We start from the raw sequence: 19405 nt of genomic DNA on the forward strand, positions 1-19405 counted from the left end.
GTGCCCACCCTCTGGTAGCTTGGCACTGAGCAGTCAGGCTTAACTTAGAAGGCAATGTGTAAAGTATTTGTGCAATAAATCATACAATAACACAGTGAAAACACCACAAAAATACACCACACAAGTTTAGAAAAATACAAGATTTTTATCTGATTAAATTAAGGTCAAAACAATAAAGATTTGATAAGCACACGTTGAAATATCACTTTTGTAATGTTAAGAAAAATCAACAGTTGTCTCTTGTGTGTACAAAGTACCTGGTTTGCATCAAAATTACATGAACGGAGACCGCAGAGGAGTAGATGTGTAGAAAGAGGAAGGTGTGTGTCGGATTCCCTGACGCGGCGACAGACTATGCTTTGTTTCTTCCCATGCTGGAAGGGCTTTGTGTCTATTTCTGGCGCGCAGTCTTGGATCCTCGCTGCGATGCGGAGTTCTTTTGACGCCCAGGGACAATGCTTGGAAATCCTGGGGTATGGGACTAATTCACAGGGGCTGAGTTAATCCAGTGGGCAATACGTCTGAGTTTGTCACACGTCAGGCGCTGCGGCGATTCTTCACTCAGGAAGTCTGGCTGCGTTGTTCCGGCTCAGCTGTGCGTCGGTCCATTATGGCTGTGCATCAAAGTTCCAGTCGCAACGCAAGTGCTGCGTCGATCTCCACTCCGGAAGCTGGGCTGCTTTGTTCTGGTTCAGCAATGCAGGGATTTTTCTCATCGCAGGGCAGGCTCTATGTCGTTTCCAGCAGGCTGTGTGTCAATTTTCACTGCACAAGGAGTTTCCTTGAAGAGAGGAAGTCTTTTTGGCCCTGAGACTTCAGGAACAGGAGGCAAGCTCAATCCAAGTCTTTGAAAAGCACTTCTCAGCAAAATCAGAGGCCAGCAAGGCAGCAGGGTAATAGCAAGGCAGCAGTTCTTCACAGCAAAGCAGTCCAGGTGAGTCCTTAGGGCTGCCAGGCAGCTCCTCTTGACAGGTTGCAGGATCTGGTCCACGTGTGTCTGATTTGGTCGGTTCAGGGACCCAGTTTATACACCCAAAAATGCCTTTGAAGTGGGGGAGACCTCAAAGAGTGGTTTTGAAGACCAGAAGATCCCCTTTCAGTACAGGTCTGTCTGCCAGGGTTCCAGTAGGGGGTTTAGCAGTCCATTGTGTGAGTGCAGGCGACTAGCCTTTGAAATGAGTGTCAGGCCCCTCCACCCTTCCAGCCCAGGAAGCTCCATTCAGTATGCAGATGAGTGCAGGTGTGACTGAGTATCCTGTGTTAGTGGTTGTCTGGGTGAAATGCACAAGGGGGCTGTCCACCAGCCCAACCCAGTCATGGATTGAAGACAGACTCTAAGGCACAGATGGATTTTAAATGCACAGAAATGCTCACTTTCGAAAAGTAGCATTTCTAAAATAGTAATATAAAATCCAGCTTCACCAATAAGCAGGATTTTTTATTACCGTTCTGGCCATACTAAACAATACCTGTTTACACCTTTCTGATCAGAATATACCACTCAAACAGTATATGAGGGTAGCCCTAATGTTAGCCTATGAAAGGACCAAGCCTTACAATAGTGGAAAACGATTTTAGGAGTTTTCCACTACTAAGACATATAAAACATACAGGCATATTCCCTGCCTTTTACCTACATAGCACCCTGCTCTATGGGTTACCTAGGGCCTACCTTAGGGTTGACTTATATGTAGAAAAATGGGAGTGTAAGGCTTGGTGAGTACTTTTAAATGCAAAGTCGAAGTGGCAGTGAAGCTGCACACACAGGCCTTGCAATGGCAGGCCTGACACATGTTTAAGGGGCAACTTATGTGGGTGGCACAATCAGTGCTGCAGGTCCACTAGTAGCATTTGATTTACAGGCCCTGAGCACAGGCAGTGCATTCTACTAGGGACTCACAAGTAAATCAAATACGCCAATTGAGAATGAACCAATGTTACCATGTTTAAGGGAGAGAGCATATGCACTTTAGCACTGATTAGCGGTGGTAAAGTGTGCAGAGTCCTAAACCCAGCAAACACTGTGTCAGAAAACTGGAGGGAGGCAGGCAAAAAGTTGTAGGATGGCTACCCTAAGGCTACCAGGTCTAACACGTACCTGCTATATGATTGGCAATCTGAGCTGGATTTCATGAGGTTTTTGGCAGTACATCATTTGCTTCTGTTCAGAAGAAAAATGAAACCTGGTGGCTCATCTTGGAGTGGAGCAAGATGAAGTGAAAAAGTTGATTCTAACCACCCCCACCCCGCCCCACCTCTCTAAAACATGAAGCATTGTTAGCATGGAGTGAAGTGTTTTTTTTTAAAGTAGACTTCTAAGGTTACTGATTTTAATTACAACACAAAGGTCCTGCTTTGCACCTTAGACTGGACCTGGATGTTGGACATTTGACAGTAGCATGTGACACGAGCAGCATTTTCAAGCCTTCATGAAACTTTATTCCCAAACTCAGTAAAACATCCACAATTGGAAGAAAAACAAATTATTTCAAGGTCTATTTTACGGATTCCAGATACGATGGCTGATTAGTGAGCCGTGTTTATGATGGGAATCTTCTGGTTTACAAACTGAGTAGTAAAGCACCCGATTGGCAAAGACTCGCCTACAGAGAAATATGGAGATTCCCAAGCAGGATGGGGCTTTTAAAAGGCCAGGCAGGTTTCATAATTGAATTGCGTGTTGTTTTATAGTGAGCTTGCTTTAGTTTTACTAGAGACTGTAGCTGGTGAATGTAGACCTCGTACCCTTCAGGGGTTGTTGGGAAAACGTGAGATTGAGAGGATAATGGGTTTAGCAGTAAACTCAGAAATGATAAGTCAACTAATACTCAGAGGTCTTCGTTCAGCTCAATCTCCTTTTCATAATAGCCTGGCATAACATGGGCAAAGTAGCTTGATGATTCGTCATGCTTGGATTTTTTGTGACAGAGCCTTTCACCATTTAATGGCTGTCTTAAAACCAGTCCAAAAATGTTACATTTCAGTTGAATAAAATATGGAATCTCTTTAAAAGACTATGTGAAATAAGTATCTTACTAGTCTTTGTTATCCTTATCCAGCACTCTATAAAAAAAATAACATTTGTTCAAGAAGTAGTGCAGTGAAATTACTTCAAAAACTGGAGACCAAAGTGAACCCCCTGTTTAAATTGGTTAGGCATAAAATGAAGGCATCTTGAACATGGCAGATATTTACTCTCATTAAATTCTATCCTTATCAGGTGCAGCCCGTCCTTTAGGGCAGAGGGGCCACACCCCGCACCTTTTGCCCCTCATGAAGAGTGCCTGTCAGGCTGAGCAAAGGTCAGCCTGACAGACACACTTCATGTTCAGCTCAGGCATTGAGGAGCGAGACGTGCACAATTTGTGAGACATGCACAATTTGCACAGACTCCTGGCTGCCTGAGCTGAACTTTGCTGGGCTGAAGAGGTCTCCGCTCCTATGGGCGTGACCTCCTCGGCTCAGCAAAGATGCCTCTAGGCCCTTCCCCTCGGTGACTTTTTTTTTTATGAATGTTTGGTGCGTACGTTTGAATGTTGAGTGTTGTGAATGGACGTCCGTGTGTGAATGAATGAGTGTGTGTGCGCGCTTCTCACACGCCCCCCTCCCTCCTAAAATTGCTGGCCGGCACTGATCCTTATGAGATCTGTAATGTCTTTTTTTTTTTTTCCTTCTTCTCTATAGTTCCTCATATCAGTCTTTTGATGTGTAGGTGGCTGCACAAAGAAGCTGACTGCACTGTCCTTTTTTTTTTTTTTTTTTTTTCATCGGAACATATGTCCTATTATCACTGTGGACTCTTGAGAGTAACTGAGTATCACAAATTCTAAAGCTCTAATGTGAGGCTTAAAACAAGATGTACATTTAAGCCCCCTACATCAGTGTTATTTCCACATTTAAGCTCTATACACCTGTGATTTTCTTTTGCCAAATAAATGTTATTAAACAATAGCGATCTGTCTCCAAAACAACTCTGATACCAGGAAAAATATTCCTGGCACGGAAAGGGCTCTGTGCACACATTGATCTCAATGGATTTGCGTTCAGTACACATAACCTTGAGACTACTCAGCCACAAAAAGTACTGTTTTGGCAAAGCGTCCCGTTTATCACTGTTAAATGAAGCTTCCTGGATTTCTCAATGGCAGGTTTTGAAGCATGCATAGGGGATCTATTACTAATCTTACGTGAATTATTGTTTTTGATGCTTTGAAGTTTAGACCAACTAGTTGCCTTTCTTTAGATCTGGGCTGAATTCGCGGCTCTTGGCACCTACTTCATTGGCGGTGGTGTCTTAATTGATTTTTGTTGTTGCGAATTTCTAAAGCACAAACTGTAAACAGCCAAAATGCGAAGTGCTTCATATTGAGTTAGGAGATAAAGTGATGAGACTAAGTACACCTGGTGGAGAGTTCAGCAACTTTGGTGCATTGGCTTTCTCTTGGTTTGAAAACAGTTTAATTTGCAATGCAGATTGTCAGCGGGAAGGATGAAGACTTATGCAATTAATAGGTTTGTTTGTAAAACTAAGAGAAAATCAATTCTCTCTGAAGATGGATGTGTACTGGAGTGAGAGGCCATTTCTGCAGGACAAAAAAGGATTAAGGAGGATTTCCTCTTCTAACAAGAAAACCTACTAAAGATGGAGAAAGTCCGAGCTATTATTTTACAGTAGGGAAGATGTCTTCCGAAGCCTTACAATAAGCATATACATGACCAGATTTAGGCATGAGCAAACTAGACCCAGGCCCAGGGCGCCAGACTTAGAGGGGCACACAGAGCTGGCTGCATTAACGTGCTGAAAACAGCAGCGCCCCTCTCTCTTGGCTCCAGGGATTCAGCGTAAATTACTTTTAATCTTGTTTAACATACTGCATGAGCTGCTTTAACACTCAATCAGCTCATTTCGTTCTCCCGTCTCCTTCTCACTTCCTGTAGCAGCACACCTACAACCCCCTCACTCCAACAAACAACTTGGCATCAGCATAACCAAACTCATCTGTGGGTGATTCAGGTGGGGATGCGGGATAGAAGGTTTGCGTTCTTAGGTCAGTCACTGCTGGGTGTATGCAGCCAGGGACTGACCTGTGAACACTAAAGGTACCTCTGTTGCATCATTTTATTCACCAGCGAGGGCAAAGATATCTTTCCGCTCAGAGTGCTATCCTAGTAAGGGGCGGCTCTGAGTATATAGCCTTAACAAATACATAAAGAGAAAGAAGTATGTCAAGATCAAACTATACCAATAATCTTTCTAGCAGAACCGAGTGTATGTTTTTTATTTTTATTTTCTTCATGTTTCCTCATTTGGAACTGAGGTAGACAGCTGGGTATCAGCACTTTATTGTCTTTGAGTTGGTCTCTTCGGTTATTGCTTTGATCCTTCTTTTTAATTTAAAACTTACACTGATGTACCCATCATTTTCTCATTTTTTTCAACTGATGTTTTCCATCTCTATTATATCTTCTTTTCTTTTTTTGTTTGGTATCGCATGTTCTCCTTCAGGGTCTTGTTTTGCTGGTAAGGGCTCGTTCAGTAAACTCTGACAAGGCACCATATTTTCAGAAGAATATAATAATGCTAAATTCTTTGACTATAGAGTTCGACTTTGAATCGATTTAGACTTTGTTTTTTTCCGGAATATATTCTTTGTCGTGTAAACGCCTATGCATGCTCACTGGGCAGGTTTGAGGTGGGTGGGTTTCTTGCAGAGAGGTTGAATACTCTGCGTTTACTCTTCTCAGTCTGAACTATGGGGGAAACACAGGCATGCAGAAGAGGCTGCCAATAGTTGAAGTTAGCTGGGACAGTTGTGATGACATGACCCTGAGCAACAATCTCATCTAGACGTGGAGGGGTTCCTCTTGCCTCGAGGGTGGTCGGGAACCTCACTACTCTTGTAGACCGGTTCTCTTCCATCTGAGTGCATCAGAGGAGTGATTGCCTCCCCATCCCCTTCACACCTCCCATAAATGATCGTTAGGGGGTATTATTTATATGTTTACTGATTATGCCAGTAAATGGAAGAGCTTCATTTTAGATCTGCTAACCTACCTGCCGCATCAGACAATAGAGAGCCTGAAGGAAGTCTGTGAATCTTGGCTCAACATCGGGGTGATGCAAAATCCGCTTTGGCCGAACACACCTATTCAGTTAAGCCTTTATATAATCAAATATGCCTGTTTCCTGCTGCAGTCTTTCTTGTCTTCCTCATGAACCAGAATTTACATAATGTTGTTTATTTCGCTGGTTTAATTAGTAAAACAAAGGTATAGTATATGCTTTGTTAGAAAACATTTTACCATTCTGAATGCTTTAGCATGTTGCACCATTTTACTTTTCTAATGTACTTATTTGACACGTTTTGTATGTGAGGTGGCATTCCATATTTCTTCCAGGAAGTAGGACCTTAGCGTTGGCACTGATGCTGTAAAACATTCGCCTATCTAGGGAGCAATCGAGCACTGTACATAAGCAGGCTGGAGCATAAATCACGATCATGTACATAACTGATGTAGCAAGGGAAAGAAATCGAGATGGTTTCCACAGTGTGGTAGGTATGGGGGTAGTCTCTTTACTGCAGAGCTTCTGATAGAGCGTGAAATGATTTTTGGTTCCTTACATATGTGGATGAAGTCTGAAGGTATGGTTTCATGTGCTGTTTCTTGAGTGGTAAATAGGTCTACCAGATAGGATGCACTGTTGTTACTGATTTGTAGCTGAAGCAACATATCTTCAGATGTTGTAAGCCTAGAGATCCAGCTAGCGCATTTCCATCAAAGTAGGAGAGTTGTGTGACTTTGGTCTGTCAGATTAACTGCAGTTTGTTGGTGCCCTTCGGTGGGGTGGCATGTGTGGAACTGAAAATGCCTCTACCTTGTATGCTACAACCATCAATAGGAGAAATGCTCAAGACTTCTCAAGCATTCAAGATTATATTGTGTCTGAGTTTTTAACTTAATTCCATCAGGGTTTTATAATTTTACCGTTCTTGTCCGAATGGTACCCTAGAGGATCTGAATGCACACTATTGTTTTTATCCAGGCCTAACAAAGCCTGATCCCTCCTGTCATGTGCACCCACAAATGGGTGACTTAAAATGATACCATTGATCAAAACTAGAATTTTGTCACTGTTTCTGTCTAATTCCTTTATAACAGCCCACCTACATCTAAAGTGCTTTGAGACGGTTGCCAGTTTTATGCAGGGATATACCAACCTCTGGAAAATAAACAATGTCAACTTTGATGATCCTTCCATATTTAGTACATGCCCTGACATATTTAAAGTGGAAACTTGAAAACATTGCACCTTCTACACGGTATTGATAAGTAGGGAAAATATCAGAAGAATCAAATACATATCCAATATACCTGACCACCTGGACTTGGCCATAAAACGATGATCACAGATATAAACTTATGCATTCTACCTTTGTGGCATCTTTGTGATACCTTTAGGAAAAAAGCCATTTGAGACGATTTACAAAGAAAGTAGTAAAACTCCACACAGATATTTTTTTTAACTCTGTCTGTGAGGAGTTTTACTATTTTCTCGAGTATGTGCATGCCAATTGTCATTCCCGTGGAAAGCTGTCTGGTATAGTTTCCCTGCAGATTACATGGAAAACCAGCTGATTTCCATTTAGTATTCAATTTTCTCAGTGCGTGTCATCCACAATAGGGGATAGGGGGGTTGGGGGGGGGGGGGGGAAGAGAATGAATTACAAATTCCATTCCGTTCAAATCACGTTAATTTATGTTGTACAACATCTTCACTCTTGAGAACCCCTTACCAAGAAAACAAAGATGATCTGGTACCAGCTTTCTGTAGTAAACTATTGTAAATCATTCCTCACAGAAAGCAACTTCAGAACTGCTAATGAAGCCTTCATTCTCAAGCATCAGGAATGTGCAAACACCCTGTTGCATGGTCTTTCAGATGCCACTCTGGCACCCTTTAAGGGCATCTTACATTCCACAGCATTGCTCATGAAGGGCCTGAAAAAAATGATTGGACATCATCCCCAGCCCTAATTGAGCAACACTGGCTCCCTTAGCTGGTGGCTACCAGCATTTTGGAAATCAGGAGCATCATCCACAAGTCATCCCATGTGGCACCATTGCCCACACAACTAACATGGTCACCATCTATGGGGACTACCTGCAAATCTGCAGCCAGGACCCCATCAGTATAGAAAGAGACCAAGAGAAGCAACAAGGCAACAGGCCTCCTTCACCAGTGAAAAGCAAGCAACCGAGGCGACATCCATGTATCCATCAGGACCCTAACAACCTTGCTTCGATTTAGTTAAAAATAAAGGTAAACCTATTTAAAGAATATTAAATCAAAAAACAGTAAGCATCTATTATGTATCTCCGAGCCCACCAGCTCCACCCATCACTTCTTGAGTTCAAGAATATGCTCTCTTGTAGCTAGGTTTGTTCTTGGTTTGTACTATAAGTATACCATTCACATGCTTGCATATATGCATTGCCCCTTTCTGAAATTCCCTCATGAGTATCAGTTATTGAAAGAGACGCATAGGCCCAGCTTCTCATGGAATCTATAATGACTCTCTCTAAATAGGAGCCTTTTGCTCCATATATAAAGTTTTAAAAGCTGCTTTTCTTTGTTGTCGTAACAGTGTTCGATGTGGTGAGTAAGCAGTTTTTACTCTTTGAAGCATTTGTGATAGTGATTTATTTGTCACTGGGAACCCTTTTGCTGTCACATCTTTAGCCTTGCGAGACGTTGGTTCTCTTTCTGTCTTTTATGTAGTTTGTACTGTGATCTCTTATTCATCCATGGCATGTGGACTATTATTATGTGAAAAAATTTGCACGATGAGCGGCATTGTCTCCTAGTGTGTGCCATTTTTGCACTTGCATCTGTCATTGTGCCTGACTCATCCGGCTCTTTACACAGTTTTGTTGTACTTTCAAGAGTGCTGAATAATTCTGCTCGGTTTCCAGCTCACTTCTTCAGCATTCCGGTCTGGGCATATATTCAACATTAAAAATCTGGAAACACGGGTTCTTCTTCAGAGTGAGGTGAAAGGTTAATCTAGCCTTCCTCGTGTAGAAATTTCCTATAGTAAGTAAAAGCCCCAGTACCGCTAGACTTTGACATTTTATTTTTAACATGGCGATAGCTTTGTTATATATTGTAACTGTATTTGTAGAGCGCACTGCCACCCTCGAAGGTATCCTGGTTCTGACCAGGTGTGTGTGTGGCTACCCTTGCCTAGGATTTAGGGGGAGGGAAGAATCACAAAATGTGGGCTGAAGCTCCTTACAGAACTTCAGAAGAGAGGTGGATGCTATGATGTCTATTGGGAAGTCTTTCTGGACTTTAGGAGTGGTGTTCCAGCATTCAGATTGTGAACTTGGTCATTGAGTTGGGATTCTTGTCCAAGAGGGAGATTATGAGTTGCATGTCGTCAACATAGAAGTGGATGATGATATTGTGTGAACATAGGCCAGCGTGATCTTAATGTGTTAAACAGTGTAGAGTTGAGAGACTAACCTTGGGCTGGCCCACAGATGATTTTGCGGGCTTCTGAGCAGTAATGTGCCAGGCTGACAGCTTGAGTTCTATCCATCAGAAAGGAGCAAATCCAGCTGAGAGCAGGTCCTTGCATGCCGATATTGTGTAGGCATCTGAAGAGAAGGTTGGGCGATCATTTTCAATGCTTTTAAGAGGTTAAGAAGCATCATGGCCACATCAGAGTTACACTATCCCCGCAGTCCAAGATCATGCGAATGCCGTCTGTGGCGGTGATGTGTCTGGTTTCTGTGCTATAGTTTAGTCTGAAGCTGACCTGAGTGGCGTCAAGGAGCTAGTGGTTGTTGAGGTGGTCTGAGAAGCATATGTTAAGTTGTTTTCTAAAACCTTGGATGAGTATGGTAGATGGGTGATCTGTCTGTAGTTGGAGGGCATGGCTGGGTCTGAGGAGGGTTTCTTCATCAGAGGTGTGACAGTAGCATGTTTCCAAGTTGCGGGGAAGGTGCCAAAGATGATTGACCCTTTAGGGATGTGTGTAAGAGCTTTTCTGATATGTAGGAGTCTTTGATCATGTTGTGGTGGAAGCAGGACTCAGACAGGGCCCAGGAGTGGATGGACTTCATAGTAGTGATGGTCTCATTTGTGGTGATGGCTGGCCACAAGGTCCGGGTCAGTTTGTCGGTGTAAATGGGAAGTTGTGTTGTGATGGTGAAGGGTTCCAGCTGAGGGCCAATGTTACAGTATATGGAGGTGATCTTGTTGTAGAACAATTCTAAGAGCAAGCTTCATCTGGCCTGTGAGAAGGTGATGCTGCTGGAGGTGGCTGCAGGAGTTGTGAGATCTTTAATAATGGTGAAGAATTCCTTGCTGCAGTTGATGCAGACATCCATATGGTCTGCGAGTGCTATGCACTTGGTGCTCTGGAGCTGTTGATGGTATTGTCAAATGTGAAGGTGTATCTGTCCATTGTGTCTCTGCTTGTTCTCCCCTTCTGCTCTAGTTGCTTGCAGTAATGCTTCATCAGCCAGAGTTCCTCTGTGGACCAGCTGACTTGTGGTCAAGTTCTTGTCATTTTGTTGCACATAAGAGGAGTCCGGGTGTCCGAGCTGGTGGTGATCTACCTGTTGAAGTTCTTGATATCTTCTGGCAGGCTGCTACTTGGTTGGGTCACTGTGCAGAGGCTGCAGTGTTTTTCCAGATATGGCGGACAGGTCTGGTGGGGGTGGGTCTGTAGTGTTGTGGGACGTGGTCTATCCAGAGGATTGGTGGTGACTTGTTGACTGTGGTGTTTGTGCAGTACGTGAGTCACATCCAGGAGGTGACTGGTGGTGTGGGTGGGTCCTTTAAAGTGCCTCTGATGTTTCCCTGGAGGGCAATCGAGTTCAGGTCGATATGGTCTTCCAGGTGAAAATTGAGGTCTCCGAGGGAGATAAAGGTGTTTGCGTCAATAGCAAGGGGTGTGAAGAAGTCCATGATATTTCTCACAAAGCAGATGAGTGGTCCTAGAGGTATGAAGTGGAGAGCGGGAACAAGTAGGCATCACTTTGTTAGGGTGAAAAAGGCAGGAAAGCAGAGGCATACTATTGTGGACAAAATGGAGAGAAAATAAACAAAAACAGAGCAAAGAGGCATAAACAGTGAAAAACTGACCAGAAAAAAGGCACAAAGACTGGTGAAATGGAGCAGAAACACAACAAAGCAGGCACAAATTAGAACACAGATGGGAGCAAAGAAACACAAAACAGGGAGAGACAGTAGAAAATTGAGCAAAAGAGGCACACATCGCAGCAAAGAACGAACGGAGCAAAGAGGCCCAAAATAAGGGTGAAACAGAAGAGAAAAATGAAGCAGAGAGGCATAAAACAGGGATGAACAGAAATGTAGTAAATTGGGTAAAAGGAGAGTAGAAAGCGGAACAAGATTGGAAGCACTGTTGGGGGGGGGGGGGGGAGGACAGAAAAAGAAAGCACAAAGTCACGGACAAAACAGAGAAAATAGACAAAGTGTTGTGTTCAGATTAAGTGATGATGGCAACATCATTATCGATGGACTACCTCCATTTTTGAAAATTGTTTTACTAATCGAAGTGATGGTACATCACGTTTCCAGAATTAAATTGGTTGAAGAGGACTGGAGGCAGTTTGAGTATATCGCTGTGCATCAAATGGTCTAACTCTAGTTCCAGTCTCAGGCTATAAGAATATGGTGCTTTCTCTTGCAAAATTCTCATGCTGTCTGAAAGTTACTTTATCCAATCCTCTTCGGAACGGCTGACGACTGTTGGGACAATTCCATCCTGTGAGTTCCTGAATACCTTAGACCAAAACAGCTACTTTAAGTCTTTATTGTTTTATAAAATGAAGGACGAGCAATAAGTTGAGTGTTCGCGTTTTAGGTCTACTGTATGCATTTGTGATACATGTACCAATACTTAATGGCCAATGTAAACTGATGTTTATGGGAGTGTACCATAATCTCTCTTCATTTTTGGTGGCAGGCCAGTAGACTACTGTTATTACTTTGTAAATACCGGCACTTTAAACTAAGTGACTTGATAAACTATTGGAATTATTTCTCATCTAATAATCTCTTTTTTTTCAGGGATCTTTTGGGCCAGAACTACACATTAACACACTATTCTCCAGATGGTCAAGAAATAACAGTCACCCCTGATGTTTCGGTAAAGTATGCTAAAATATTACACCCTACATTTAATCTAAAGCAATGATTTAAGCAGATATGTCCGGTATTCTAGACAATCAAGCTCTTCTGTAAGGCAATGGGACTTGATTGTTGGGATACTGAGAAAAATTAAAGAATACGAGACTGCTCTGTAATGTGATTGTGATATGGATTTTCTTCACGATGTGATATTTGACTTGGTCGTTGCTCAGTGACCTGAAAAATCAACTGAACATCCTGTGATTACGAATTATGTCACTCAATCTGAGACAACAGAATATTTGTAACTTTGCTTAGTAAGCTTAATAGCCGAATAGTACAAGAAGAAATTCAAATTGTTTTTCTATCTGCAATCGATACAAAAGGCAGTTATTCCAGCTTTTAATAGCTTCATTGTTTAAAGGTCCAGGTACCAGTAATACTTCAATAATGTCAATTGCACATTCTGTTTATTGTACGGACCTACCTTAATTGTTCCTTTCAATCACACCCTTTACATATGTGTAGATCTGCCAAACCTGTTTTAGTGGTGTTCTCTCCAACAACCTCTTGTGTCTAAATGGAGGTGCCTGTTTCCGGTTTGTTCTAGTGCGCACCAGCATTCAACTCTGGCTGCGTAATGCAGATGGTTGCCACATGTCCAGGCAGGATAGCAACAGTGCTATCCGTAGTACATGAAATCATTTTAAGTTAACGCCATAAAGCCACATCTTGGGGGACACAGCACGTGGAGTCATGGGCATGTTATTTACTTATTGACCTGTATATTGTGCAATTGTTCTGCCCAAATTTGAGGCCCCCTCTAGGTGTCATATGAGTGTTAACATTGTCAAATACTGCAGCACAACTCGTAAGATCTTCACAGGCCACCTCAGGGACTGAGATGCATGGTGCTCCTGCACTGATATTGACTGCTTGGCCCCTGCATCATTGCCATGGCACTTCCAGGGCACCCCTTTAAAATGGAGAAGGCAGATTGTGTCTTCTTTCCAATGTCTTTTTATCCATGTGCCTCCATCTTGGATATACAGCAACAAGAAAATGGTGGATGGAGTACTTGAATAATCTCAGATACTGATGATTACTTTGTTCCCAGACATGGCATAGATGTGGGTTCTGTGCTCACTGTGCCATAAGATTCCAGCTTCACTGTACTGATGATGCACCAACAGGCCAAAACTGATCTGGGGTTTTGTGAGTGGTGCCTTCTGGAGGGGGTCAAGCCTGGAAGTTCGGGCGGATTGTTCTCATGGGAAGTAGGGATGTAGCTAATTTGCACAAGTCAAGCCTCTTTCTTGTGTGGCATGGTTGGGTCTGTAAAGCAGTGGACTGTAATGTGACCTGAGCAATGGCCAGTGGCTAAGATTAATCTAAGTATTCCATCCATCTCATTGTTGTTTGTTGCAGTTGATGCTCGATCTGCAATATGCTGTTTGTGGCGAGTCCAATACATTACCTCCTTTAAATCCAATTTAGGGAACATCCACCTTCCATTATAATGGACCTAACTTGCATCTGTGTAGTAGGTATTGCAGAAGTGGCTTGCAGGACCTTTTCTAATCTCATGTGAATCCTAGTAAGCACTAAAACTGGCACATATTTTTGTAGTACAACCCTAAGTTACTAAGTTAACAATAGTATGAATGTGTGATAAATTACATGTAAATTCATAAAAGCCTTTTTACGTCGAGCCAAGACAGCACTTGCGCTGTCACTTTGCCACCTGTTGAAGATATGTGAGGTTTGGCTTCACCCACTCATTGTGATTTGTTCTTTTATGTGCTGTTCAGAAACACTGGCTTTTTATTAGTGCATTCATTGGTTGTGTTTGTCTCTCCCTTGGGTGCTTGGTTCCCTCCCATGGCTACTGCCCCTTTTGCATGTAGGCGTTCGCTTCTGTCCTTTTCTGTTACTTTCAATGCACTTATTACAGGCGAGCGCAAAGCTCTCCGTTCCGTGTTATCTCTCTTTGGGCGTCAAACCACGCCCATGCCACGTCAGTGTCTTTCATTGGTTCGTGGGCTTGCCTTTTAAAATCTGCTTGCTTTAATTAGTGGAAGGCATGCATATTTCATGCCTTTCCCGGTAGTTAGCCTTCCTCGAGCGCAGCGACCAAGTACTGAAAACATACGAGGCTTGCTGCTTTCCGTCAAGTTGGTGGACTACTTTTTCTCTTTTTCGCAGCACGAGCTCGCTTGGCAGAAGTCGAGCGCTTTGCATGACATCGACCCTGTTACATAGTTAATTGCACTTTTGCTGGTTACATAGATAATTGCACTTTTGCTGATAGGTTTCACTCCGAATAAACTGTTATTTCCGTTTGTGTGCACTGATGGCGGCCTTCAGCTCGCTTATGTGAAACTTTTACTTTTCAGTTTATATGGCAAGAAAAGTCCATTTAGTTATGTGAAACTGTTTTATTTTCATTTTCAATTTATGTGGCAAGAAAAGTCAGGTTAGGAGTTTACAATGCTAATTGGTCGAGCTCGATCAAACGCGAGACCGTTTGCATTGGAAATTATTGTTTGTATTATCTAGGACCAGCTGCTTGTGTTAAAAGATTTTCGAGTGATATGCTTTTATAGCCCAGGGGGCTCTGGTTTGAGCAGCATGCGTGCCTTTCATTTGATCAGCACTGCGCCCAGCTACAGGGCGCTGTGCTTCACGTTTCACTTCTTTTTTTTTTTTTTTTTTTTTTCATTGAGAAGCGCACGTGGCTTTTCACTGCGCTTCATGTTTAATTTATTTTTATTTTTCATCAAGCAGAGCACACAGCTTTTCGCCCCGCTTCATGTTCCATTTATTTTTCATTGAGCAGCACACGCAGATTTTCACTGCGCTTCATGTTTCATTTATTTAGGAGCTGTCCCCGACATTCGTTTGCATTGGTACCCCCCAACCAAACCCCACCACGCCCACCCTCCCGAGCCCTTTGTCCTCACTTCATTGCAACTAAATCTTTGGGGGGGGGAGGGCTGTAAATCTTTGGAGCAAAACACACTCGTTTATTTTGACCCTTTTGGCTTTTATTAGAATCCGTGATGGGATCCCTCGTTTTGTTATTTTTTTTGCATTGTTTGGATTTCTATCGAGGTACAAAATGTGCACAGACTATTGTATGTGTTTTTTTTCTTTTATCTATTTTGCATTCCTTTCGTCCTCCTCCCACCTTCCCTTTGTTCTTGTCTCCCTGCGGCTAAATCTTAGAAAAAAACAGGGCTGTAAATGTTACTTTGTAGCATTTGCTGTTTATACTAAGATGAAGTTTTCCCTGAGGGCTCCTGAGAGCTGGATTCTTTTACCTACAACACAGTACCAATGCCTCCCCAAACCACTTCAGCTAGCCATGTGTTAAAATAGCTCTAATGTGTAATCTTCAGTCCATGCATGTTCTCTGCACTCTACACATTTCAAGGCTGTGTCTCAAGGCACTTTCAGTGTTCAACGTGTGTGTGTGTGTGTGTGTGTGTGTGTGTCTTTTAAATGAACGAAAACAGCACATACCTCACCTTTCAAGATATATTTATAAGATAGATTTCTGTGCAGCACTTGAGGTTGTCTTCGTGGCACTATAAATAATGAGAAGCCAGTATCTTTTGACACCGTGATTCTGAATACAAACCCTATACTCGTTAATTGACGTGGATAAAAGGTGCGGTTAAGATTAGAATCTCTAAACACCAGAGCACACCAAGTGGTCAGAAGCTAACGCAGTGAGCTGTACTTAGTTGTGAATTCAGCTCTGTGTACCCGCTCAGTGGTAACAACAAAGTTTTCTTTCGTATTACCCCTTGTTATTCTTCTGTTTCACCATGCACATAACTGACAATGTCCATAACATATGTAATTGAACAGGAGTTTATCTTAAATATCGTAACTCGGACATGGCACATGAGGAACGCTGTGTAGCAGAACTCCTCTCTCAAAGTTCTGTGTACTTTTTCAGGTAACTTTTGCTCTCGGCCAGACCCTTGTCTTACCATGCTGTGTTAACTACTGTGATGGACCGGTGCATTAGAAACATGCGGCCAAATTGTAATCTTTGTTGCGCATCTGATTTGTATTCTTTTTGAAATAGGCAAGTGTAAGCGTGACCGGCTGGAGTCGCTGTGAAAGGTATCTTGCACACAAGGAGTGGTTAGTGCTGGCATAATTTATGCACAAGTCAATGTGAATCCAGCCAATTCAGAAAGCATTTTTTTAAGAGATGCTTGTTGATATTGCCAAAATTTGAAGTATTTCAGATAGGTGCGAACGTGGTGTAAACCACATGGTGGACTTCTTTAAAGAAATGTTTGTGGATTCAAAAGGCAAAGAGTACAGCTGCACCAAACACCGAACAGTTGTTTTGTTCCATGGGCTAATACCACATATGTGATCCAGGGTGTGATAGTGGATACTGCCATTGTGACTTAACATCTGTACAAAGGATGATCCAACAGAGGCCTTGCACTGCTGTTATGTACGTTGAGGTTTCCCAGAAAAATATGGTTTTAAAGATATCTCTCCTCTCCAGAATGAAACGAAGATAGGTCTAAGTCACAGTACTTGAAATCAATGTTGTGCCTTTACTCCGTTGACAGCAGTGACGTAACGCAAGATGATGGGGCACCCTGTAGAATGTGATGTGGGGCCCCTTGAGTCTCCCATGTCTCACAAACATTCATTGGCCTTGGGCTGAATGGGAGCTGACTTAAATGGTAAGGCCCCATCTGCGCCACAGTGGCCCTAGCTGGCAGTACAGAATAAAATACACCAACTACTGCAACCAATATCGACAAAAAATGACACCATAAATATTGAACACCATCTCCATATTTCCATCCCACAATGATTTAGACTACAACGCTATTTTTCAGCAACACTGCAGGCTTTAGATGTGATTCATTTCTCTTTTGTGGAAATTTATATTTGATCCTGAAGTACTGAAAGCCAGCTCTTGTGGCAAGTAGAGCTATGTAGTATGCCAAATTGCATGCCTCATAGCAACTACACAGGGGCAACTCGCTCATTCATGCTTTGAGTAGTACTCCACCACTATTTTTCCCATCACTCAAAGCGCCTGAAGGTGCAGTACCACCTTTTCAGCACAGCTCTTAAAGCATGACTGACTATTTTATTTTACAATTTCTTTACAGCGTGAACACTCCAATCCCAAAACACAACATTCAATCCCATTGTACACCACTCCATTCTACCTCATTCCTCTTTACCTCACTTCACTCTACAATACTCCACGCCACTAACTTTTAGCCATGCTGAACAGCAGCCACACTGGTGTACAATGCGGCTAAAACACATTGCCAATAGCTCTCCCATAGGCATTGTACCTTCTCTGTGAGGGAAGCTTGCATTGTACCTTCTCTGTGAGGGAAGCTTGCATTGTACCTTCTCTGTGAGGGAAGCTTGCATTGTACCTTCTCTGTGAGGGAAGATTGCATTGTACCTTCTCTGTAAGGGAAGCTAGCATTGTAACTTCTCTGTAAGGGAAGCTAGCATTGTGCCTTTTGTGTGGGAGATGCTTGCACTGTACCTTCTCTCTGAGGGAAGCTTGCATTGTACCTTCTTTGTGAGGGAAGCGTACAGTGCTGCTGTGCTGTATCTGCGGTGTTTGAAGGAAGCATGCACCGTTGCTGCCTGTGCTGTACCTGCTGTGTGTGAGGGAAGCTTGCACTGCCACTGTGCTGTATCTGTGCTGTATCTGTGCTGTGTATGAGGGACACTTGCACTGCTGCTGCCTGTGTTGTCTGCTCTGTGTGAGAGGGATGCTTGCACTGCTGCTGTGCTGAATGCTGTGTGTGAGGGAAGCTTGCACTGCTGCCTGTGCTATATCTGCTGTGTGTGAGCGAAGCTTGCACTGCTGCTGCCTGTGCTCTATCTGCTCTGTGTGCGAGGAAAGCATGCACTGCTGCCTGTGCTGTATCTGCTGTGTGTGTGTAGGAGGCTGGCCTGGCTTGTAGTGGGTACCAAGGGGTACTTACACTTTGTACCGGGTCCAGTTATCCCTTATTAGTGTAGAAGAGGTGTCTAGCAGCTTAGGCTGATAGAAAAGGTAGCTTAGCAGAGCAGCTTAGTCTGAATTGGAGACATGCAAAGCTCCTACTATACCACTGGTGTCATATGCACAATGTCGTAAGAAAACACAATACACAGATACACTAAAAATAAAGGTACTTTATTTTTATGACAATATGCCAAAAGTATCTCAGCGAGTACCCTCAGTATGAGGATAGCAAATATACAGAAGATATATGTACACAATACCAAAAATATGCAGTAATAGCAAAAGGAAGTAATGCAAGCAGTGTAAAGTTACAATGTATTGCAATAGGAGCACATAGGTATAGGGGCAACACAAACCATATACTCCAAAAGTGGAATGCAAACCACGAATGGACCCCAAACCTATGTGAGCTTGTAGAGGGTCACTGGGACTGTAAGAAAACAGTGAGGGTTAGAAAAATAGCCCACCCCAAGACCCTGAACAGTAGGTGTAAAGTGCACCTATATTCCCCAGAGAGCACAGAAGTCGTGATAGGGGAATTCTGCAAGAAAGAACAACACCAGCAATGCAACCAAAGTAGATTTTCAGACGAGAGTACCTGTGGAACAAGGGGACCAAGCCCAAACTTGGACTGAAGAGTCACTGGACTGTGGGAGTCACTTGGACAGAGTTGCTGAGTTCCATGGACCACGCTCGTTGTGCTGAGGGGGGACCTAGAGGACCGGTGATGCAGTCTTTTGTTGCCTGCGGTTGCAGGGGGAAGATTCCGTCGACACACAGGAGATTTCTTCGGAGCTTCTAGTGCAGAGAGGAGGCAGACTACCCCCACAGCATGCACCACCAGGAAAACAGTCGAGAAGGCGGCAGGATCAGCGATACAAGGTTGCAGTAGTCGTCTTTGCTACTTTGTTGCGGTTTTGCAGGAGTCCTGAGCAGTCAGCGGTCGATTCCGTGGCAGAAGGTGAAGAGAGAGATGCAGAGGAACTCTGATGAGCTCTTGCATTCGTTATCTAAAGAATTCCCCAAAGCAGAGACCCTAAATAGCCAGAAAAGGAGTCACAAACAGTTAGGAGCGCACCTGCCTGACATCCCAGCAATTAATCTGCCCCATTGCATCATGGTAGATGTAGTATCTTCAAAAAACGAACTCCATTAAATTTTAAATATTTCACCTCTAAGTAGGTACAGCCTTTACTGTGCATCTCTGGACA

The 19405-nt window shown here is 43.1% G+C and overlaps 1 protein-coding gene across 2 annotated transcripts in view; it reads left to right on the top strand.

Moving 5' to 3' along the window:
- LOC138265938 (zinc metalloproteinase-disintegrin-like VLAIP-B) overlaps positions 1-19405 on the top strand; it is a 206638-nt gene that overhangs the window by 62428 nt on the left and 124805 nt on the right. For both annotated transcript variants that reach the window (XM_069214137.1, XM_069214136.1), the window contains exon 4: positions 12110-12188. In XM_069214137.1, the coding sequence (XP_069070238.1) occupies positions 12110-12188 (79 nt within the window). The remainder of the gene's footprint in view (positions 1-12109; positions 12189-19405) is intronic.

Source organism: Pleurodeles waltl, chromosome 11 (assembly GCF_031143425.1).
Source record: "Pleurodeles waltl isolate 20211129_DDA chromosome 11, aPleWal1.hap1.20221129, whole genome shotgun sequence".
Taxonomy (NCBI): Eukaryota; Metazoa; Chordata; class Amphibia; order Caudata; family Salamandridae; genus Pleurodeles; species Pleurodeles waltl.